Consider the following 7,791-nt stretch of genomic DNA (forward strand, 5'->3'; position numbering starts at 1 on the left):
CTCAAAAGGGTTAGTTTACACCTTAAATATAAGAGCAAAAGTTGACTATACCCTTGTTTCTTTCAGGATTATTTCTGGAGTGCCCCAGCGCGAGTCCTGGTGTTGTAAAAAATGTATTGTCAAAGATAAGGGGAACCATCCAATCCTTATCAATCTACGATCTTGAGAGCTCAACCACAGAGTTGAAAGCGGACCTTTTCCCTTCAAAAATAAAAGTTAACAATTTACAAATCTCGCAGTCAGCAGTACACAAAGTAAATCCAACAGCTTTCAATTCACTCCGCGATACGCTGATATCTTTAAGCATAATTTCAAGCAAATTAGACAGGATCCCGAGTGAAGCATTTTCCGAATTGTTTCATGTAGAAGCTCTTGATTTACAGCTCAATGACATTAAAGACATTCAAGCTAACGCGTTTAAAAATCTCAAGTTGAAAAAACTAAATTTAAAAGGCAATAAAATAGAAAACATTTCTGAACATGCACTACACAGCTTAGAAGATTCTTTAATTGAGCTGGATCTCACGGAAAATTATCTCAGTGTTTTCCCATTACAGACATTTAAAAAACTAAACAAACTAAGTATTTTAAGACTTGCTTGGAATAGACTTAGTACGATACCAAACGATGTTAATGCTAGTATACCTAATTTGCTAACTTTAGATTTAACTTCAAACTTAATAACCAAAATAGAAAGGAACTGGTTTTATTGTACACCGAAACTAAAAACTTTAATATTGTATAGTAATCAAATACAAGAATTAGACGAGGAAGCATTTCACACTTTAGAAAAATTAGAAACAGTGGATCTTAGTAGGAATAAAATAATAAATATAGGTAAGAATACATTTCAAAGAAACAAAAACATTCGCACAATAGACTTAAGTCACAATCATCTCCATTACATCAAGGGATTATTTTCGAATCTCCATTACCTCTCCGAAGTATTTCTATCTGAAAATAACATTCTTGAAATAACAGACGATGCGTTTCACAACGCAATGGCTTTAACGGTTCTGAACTTAGAGCACAATGCATTACAACATTTGCACCCAAACTGTTTTACTACATTACAAAACTTAACACAACTTCATATGGGAACAAATTTTTTGAATAAACTTCCTCGTAATATATTTCAGTCCAACCGTAAATTAATAACTTTAAGTTTAGATAATAACAAAATTAACGAACTAGATGAATTAATATTCGAAAAACTCATGGAGTTAAAAGAAATACGCTTGCAAAATAATAAGTTGAGCCACATCAAGCGAAATGTCTTTAGTCCATTACCTGGACTCCAGGAACTACATTTACAAAACAATATTATACAGAACATTGATTCCCATGCATTTATCACACTGAGAAGTCTCCATCACATAAATTTACAAGGTAATCGATTGACTACTATAGGTGACGTGTTCCCAAATAGGAATTCGTCCTTAGTTTCTATACAACTCAGTGTTAATTACTTGTCATTGCTGAAAAACAGTTCTCTTAGAGGACAAGTCAACGTGCAAATAATGTGGCTCAGTGAAAACAACATCAAACTACTTACGTCTAACCTTTTTAATGATCTAACTAACATTCAATGGCTATACTTAAAAAACAATAGTATTGTACATATTGAAAATAAAACTTTTACGCATTTGAAAAAGTTAAAGTATTTAGATCTAAGTAACAATAAACTTATGAAACTAAGCAATGAAACATTTTATAAACTTGTAACGATGGAAGAACTGTATCTACAAAGCAACAATATAAATCAAATCGCAAAAGACACCTTCCAATTCTTAATGAAGTTAAAAGTTTTAGATCTTTCCCAAAATGAAATCATTGTTTTAGATTTTGATATTTCGTCTCTGCCAATCAAACAACTCCGACTTAATAAAAACTCAATATCAATTATTGAAGCGAACTCCCTGAAAACTTTGCCGAATTTAAACGACTTACAAATGAACAACAATCTCTTAACTTGGGAAGACGTCATTCAAGTGCAAATACCTGGCCTCAAGTCCGTAATATTTTCAAAAAACAACTTCACTTTAGTGGGAAACAAAACGTTCTCCCATTTACCCTCGTTACAAGCTCTGTCATTAGAAATGTCAAACATATCTCTATTGCCTCCAGCGATATTTATTAAAAACCAGAATCTTCTCCGAATAAACTTAGCTTTTAATAATCTGAGGGATTTGCACAAAGATGTGTTCGCTTATACGACAATATTGCAAGAATTGAATCTGAGTGGTAATAATTTTTCCGATTTTCCTCACGTGGCGCTGTTTAATATCACGTCTCTGGAAGTTTTGGATTTATGTCACAACCAACTGCAAAGCGTCGACTTCTTTAAATTCATAGGACTACAAAATCTTCGTACATTGAGTTTGTGTAATAACCGTATTTCGATGTTGAATGGATTTAATTCCCCTGCTCTTAAAAACTTAGTCACTTTGAACTTAAATAATAATATGTTGACAGTTCTCCCACCGAATTTTTTTCAACATTCAATAGGTTTAAAAGAAATAGATTTATCTAATAATATTTTTAGGCATATTCCTAGTGATGGTTTTTCAGAAACAATACTACCGACTCTAAAAACGTTAAACATGTCATCTAATTTATTAGAGCAATTGTTGCAAACATATCCATCAAAAGAATTTCCTCTATTAGAAGAATTGATAGTAACGAATACTAACCTATCAATAATAACGAGTAAAGACTTCGAGAACTTTCCAATGCTCAAAACGTTGATACTAACACGGAATTCTATTAATCGGCTTTCGCCTGGTGCATTTTCAAAGCTACATAAATTGGAAAGACTAGATTTAAGTCAAAATAAACTGGAAAATATTCCAAGGGAGAGGCTGCAAGGATTGTATTCAGCACGTATTCTCAATATCTCACATAACACGATACGGGAACTGGAGGAGCTTACATCAGACTTACAAAGTTTACAGAAACTGGATATTTCATTCAACCACATAACAAGACTAAATAGAGATACATTTCGGGGTCTGCAAAGTCTCACGGAGTTGTACTTGAGTAATAATTGGCTGTCAATCGTGTCCTCGGAGGCGTTCCGAAGTCTCAACAAAATTACACTTGTCGACTTGAGCCACAACTACTTCGAAGTGATACAAATGAAGATGCTGAGATCTATAGAGACACAGATCAAGACGTTATCCTTAGACGGTACGTGTTAGTAATTTGTTCACAATCAGCACTGGCTGTGTTGATATTTGCATAAACTTAACTAGTGAATTTCTATTTCAGAAAATCCGTTGACATGCAACTGCGAGTCACAAGATTTATGGAAATGGATGCAGGACCATTTTAAAATTGTTTTGAAAACCAGTAGCAATTTGCGGTGTGAACACCCCGAAGAGCTTCACGGATACAGTTTTATCGAACTTTCTTCTCAGAAACTGTGTGATTTGCCCATTATCACACGAATCGCTATACAAGATATCCAAACTTATTCGGTAGTCGTATCTTGGCAAAGTCGCAACCTAACTGGCTTGAACGGATATCAAGTGGCTTACTTTGGAGAGCAAACCCCTGCCATCGTAAGTACTTATTCGTCAATTTATAAATTCAAGCACTTGATAGCGGACATGTTACAAAAATAAGCAGCATGTGTGCCAAAAATTAATTCTTACTAGGTTCAAATGTAAAATTGCACCTGTGTATTGAGTTTAAAATGTATCATACACTGTGGGCACGGCAGCCTTTACAACAAACATTTGAATACAAAGGCTGTGCATCACTTCAATGGACCATAAAAAATATTTATGATTCTCGCCCGTGGATATTCGGCTGTGCCGTGAACCATTTAAACCTTCCTTTTAACATAACGACACATACTCTCAACCAGATTTTTAAACTATTTATAATCAAAACCTTTCTTTACAGATTCGGGGGAAAATCGTAAATGCATCGCACAGATCGACGAGGCTAAATCATTTGACACCAGGTTCTCGGTACACCATTTGCGTCATGGCGTTAGGCAACTTCGGTAACTTTGCGTCTTCGTCTTCAACCCTTCCAGGTGCGAGGATGGCAAGTGCAGATAGTGCACATTTGTACGCTGACGAACAAATGTTCAATCACCTTCGGCCATATATGAACGATTCGCTTACTAGTAAATGCACCAGTGTTGGAACAATAGAAATCTTCGGGGCTGCATTTGAGAGTCCTTTTTCGAATACGTACATGGGCATTGCAGATATATTAACCAGAAGACTAAGTTTGGTTGTGGGCTGTTGTATTGGCTTCATTGTGTTCGTTGTGTTAGTGTCCGCTCTAGGATATATAAAAACTAAGAAACGTCCCGTCGTTGCTAAAGTAGAGACTCAACAGGCTCCGCAATACATTTCTTATGACAATTTTTCCACGCCCAACGTAGAAGTGCAAACAACAGATATGGATATCAATACAATTTCCGACAAAGCCAAGCCCCAATGCAATAGGGAGTAAGCTAAAGCTGCTGAAACTTGAGAAGCACGTAAAAAGCGAAAGGCGATTCGGATTTTACCGATTTGATTCCCTTGTGAATAGAGCCCCAAGTAGGTAATGCCACTCACGTTGGAGCGAAATGATTTTGTGCGTTCGTCTTCCAAACTTGTTCCGGGAGTTTGGCAGAATGAATTATTACTACTACGAGCTTGTCAATAACGAAATGTGTGATAATCGAAAAAGTTTCACGTCACCAAGGTTACCTTTTCCATTACGTATGATTTATGTTGAAGATGGAATATAGACATTACATTTCCCTTTTTTATTGCACAGTTCTGTACAGTATTAATCATAGTAGATAGGAATATTTTAAGCGGACTAATATCATAAAGTACTCTTATGAAGGGCTATCCGTGTAGGCATAATACGTTTTGTACTTTAAGGTAAATGAATAAAACTGGCGGCCTAAGATGTGGCTAGGAAGACTACCCATTGAAAACAACTGCCATTTTTGAATTATTGGACCCGCTCGTAAAAACTCCGCAAAATTCTGTTTTGTACAAATTTTTTCAGCTCTTCTTGTACCCCTTAGTTAACGTGTACCCTACCGGTTTAGTTATCATTCTATCTGATGTCGCTTTGATTAATTAATGGATATTGTCTATTTTGTAACCAATATTATTAAACCTCAACTTGAAACACTTAAGACATACTGTTATCCCTTTCAAGATTATAAAGTTCGAAGAGGTGGCAATGTATTTAGAACTGTCTAGTGGGAGTTCAAAAATAGGTCTTGATTATATTGTTCTATTCAAGCTTTACATTGTGTTGAAACGTTTAACGTTATTTATACAATTTTTATTAATATCATTAATACTTTATTAAATTTATTATCATTCAACGAACGTGGTTATAATCACGATTGTAAAATGTAACTTAAGATAAGGAGTTGTGTAAAATAATGTAAAAATACTAACTTTGTTAGCCGTTAATAGATAATAAAGGTCATTTTTGAATGTTATCATAAGAATCGAATATTTGCGAGTATATGCAACAAAAACTCCAATTTGTGGGTCTATTATTACTTACACGTGCTGAAAGGAATAAATTTGCATGTAACTAATTTACGCGTTACCTGCTTGTGTATTACATTACACGCTTTGTATACTTTCACAACGTCACTTAAATACATGCAGAACCAAATTTTCGCTATGGGAACAGCAGGCTGCGAATCTGACTGAGTGCTGATCAACACCAAAGTCTGTTGTTAAGACGAAGTTTAGAACGAGTCGGATCTTAAAGCGTTATGTACAGAAAGCCCGACCGTCTGCGGTATTGTTCTTCTTTTTCTTATCGATGGCATACACAGTAATGTTTACCATAATGGTGAAATGCTCTGCCAATCGGCGTGCACTAAATTAACAAACACGAAAAGGGAATTCCCCGTACGGCGTACCATTGCTTTCTTGCACACCTAGTGCATTCTGGGCTACGTCGCCAACATCTGAGCTGAAACTATCTCCGTGGCTGAAAAATCGGCTGAGATCATAATTTTCATATTATAATGACCATTTAGATCGGTATCATAAAATACAGAATATTTTTTTCACATTTGATCAGCTCGATTCTCAGATGACCATTTTAAAAGTATTTGATTGCAGAATATCATACTTTTAAATATAAAATAAGTCTCCATCAAGTATTTTATCTACAATATTTAAAGTAGTTTCCCTCTGTGCCGTATAGCCGTGGGGCAAACTGTATATAACTTTAAATGTCTTCTTATTGTCGATGGTATTCGCTATAATGCTTGCCATCGTGGTGAAAGGATTTGTTAATCGGCAAAAGGCATTCGCCGATTGTTGCCCAGGGTGTACCAGACATACGAGTATATGCGCCCAGTTACATGAGGTGAAAGTTTTCGGGCGACCGCCCGGTCACCACGCCTTCATGTACATAAATGGCGAAACTGAATTCTATTCACTAGGCAACAACATTTAAATTCATCTGAATTGTACAACCGGGCGGTCGCGTAGATCAAATTCAAGCCAGACTCGCTCGCGTGCCCGGAACGCTCATTTAAGTTAAAACGTAAAAACTAGACAAACAGAGCGTATTTTGCCAAGGCAATTAGAAGCACGCGGTCGCTCCGCGGCGGCAACGTGGACCCCGCTCTTCGACCGCGTGGCGGCCGTGCGGAGTGAGCGAATAAATACGCCCTAACAAGGAAATGGCACGTCATGAGGCTCTTTGGTGCACTCCACTTTAAACATTGGGTAAGCGTATTGTGAATTTTCGTTCAACGTATTTAACTAATCCACCATAGCAGACTTGGAAGATTCAATTAAAATAATACACATATATAGTAACGATAACGAAAATTGTTACGAAATGAATAAACGTGTGTTCTTAGTTACATGTAAATTTATACATTTTAACAAATGTACATAGATTAATAAAATAATAATGAACAATATCATACCCAATTAGTGTAAACAATGACTGTACCAAAATATTTAAATGGATGTGTTAAAAAAACATTTGAATCCGTTGGAAATAGTTTACAGACTGTAGTATTCATAATAAAGAAATAAAACAAAAAAACTAGATTCATTTTATTACTAAACGTAAACCTTCCAGAAATTACTATTAAAGGTACTGAAAGTGAGATTAGATTTGAAAAATCTACATTGTCGTTTAGTTACAATATTGGTTTTAACGTGCAATATATCGCACCCTTGGTGTAATAAAGCCACATCAACAAAATGACAACTTTTCAGAAGAGATGTTTAAATATACTACGAACGAAACTGTTCGATAACTTTTATAAGCTTATGTGGGAGAATTATAAAATTTCACGTAGTACATACTTTATTTCATGTACTTCGTATTATTTCAAGCTCACACGTAAAGCTCTGAGTGGCACTGCAACTGTTATAGCATACCACCAGGCGCACAGGTTCGTCCCGTCACTTGGTTATTATAACAATTTCAGTACAGAGTACTAAAAATGTGATCTGACAAGTTCGTGGAATTACATCTATTTGCAAAGTTTTATTGAAATCGGTTACAGGAAAGTGTGCAAAACTTTTTTCGTCCCATTGTTCGCCACTATACGGGACTTAATATAGGAGACAATATACATCGGTACTCGCTGCTGAAAGTATATAGACAGAAAAACGCCTTCAATTGGAACATAGCAAAATCAAGCATTAAAATAATTGCTCTCTAGAAAGTTTAGGCGCTATTTACAAAAATAAGTCTTCATGCGTGAACAGCCACCCTTAGAGGTGGAATATTTTTTTCAAAATTAAATGGGGCCACTACTGAGGTTTCCAA

The 7,791-nt window shown here is 35.6% G+C and overlaps 1 protein-coding gene across 1 annotated transcript in view; it reads left to right on the plus strand.

Annotated features, from left to right (window-relative positions):
• The window catches only part of LOC113231696 (protein artichoke), a 42,212-nt gene extending 35,576 nt beyond the window's left edge, over window positions 1-6,636 (plus strand). The window contains exons 3-5 of the mRNA XM_026466161.1: window positions 67-3,189; window positions 3,271-3,563; window positions 3,910-6,636. Of these exons, the coding sequence (XP_026321946.1) occupies window positions 67-3,189; window positions 3,271-3,563; window positions 3,910-4,473 (3,980 nt within the window). The 3' untranslated portion in view covers window positions 4,474-6,636. The remainder of the gene's footprint in view (window positions 1-66; window positions 3,190-3,270; window positions 3,564-3,909) is intronic.
• The last annotated feature ends 1,155 nt before the right edge of the window (window positions 6,637-7,791 follow it).

The sequence above is a fragment of the Hyposmocoma kahamanoa genome, unplaced genomic scaffold (assembly GCF_003589595.1).
Source record: "Hyposmocoma kahamanoa isolate Upper Pololo Valley unplaced genomic scaffold, ASM358959v1 66, whole genome shotgun sequence".
NCBI classification, from domain to species: domain Eukaryota; kingdom Metazoa; phylum Arthropoda; class Insecta; order Lepidoptera; family Cosmopterigidae; genus Hyposmocoma; species Hyposmocoma kahamanoa.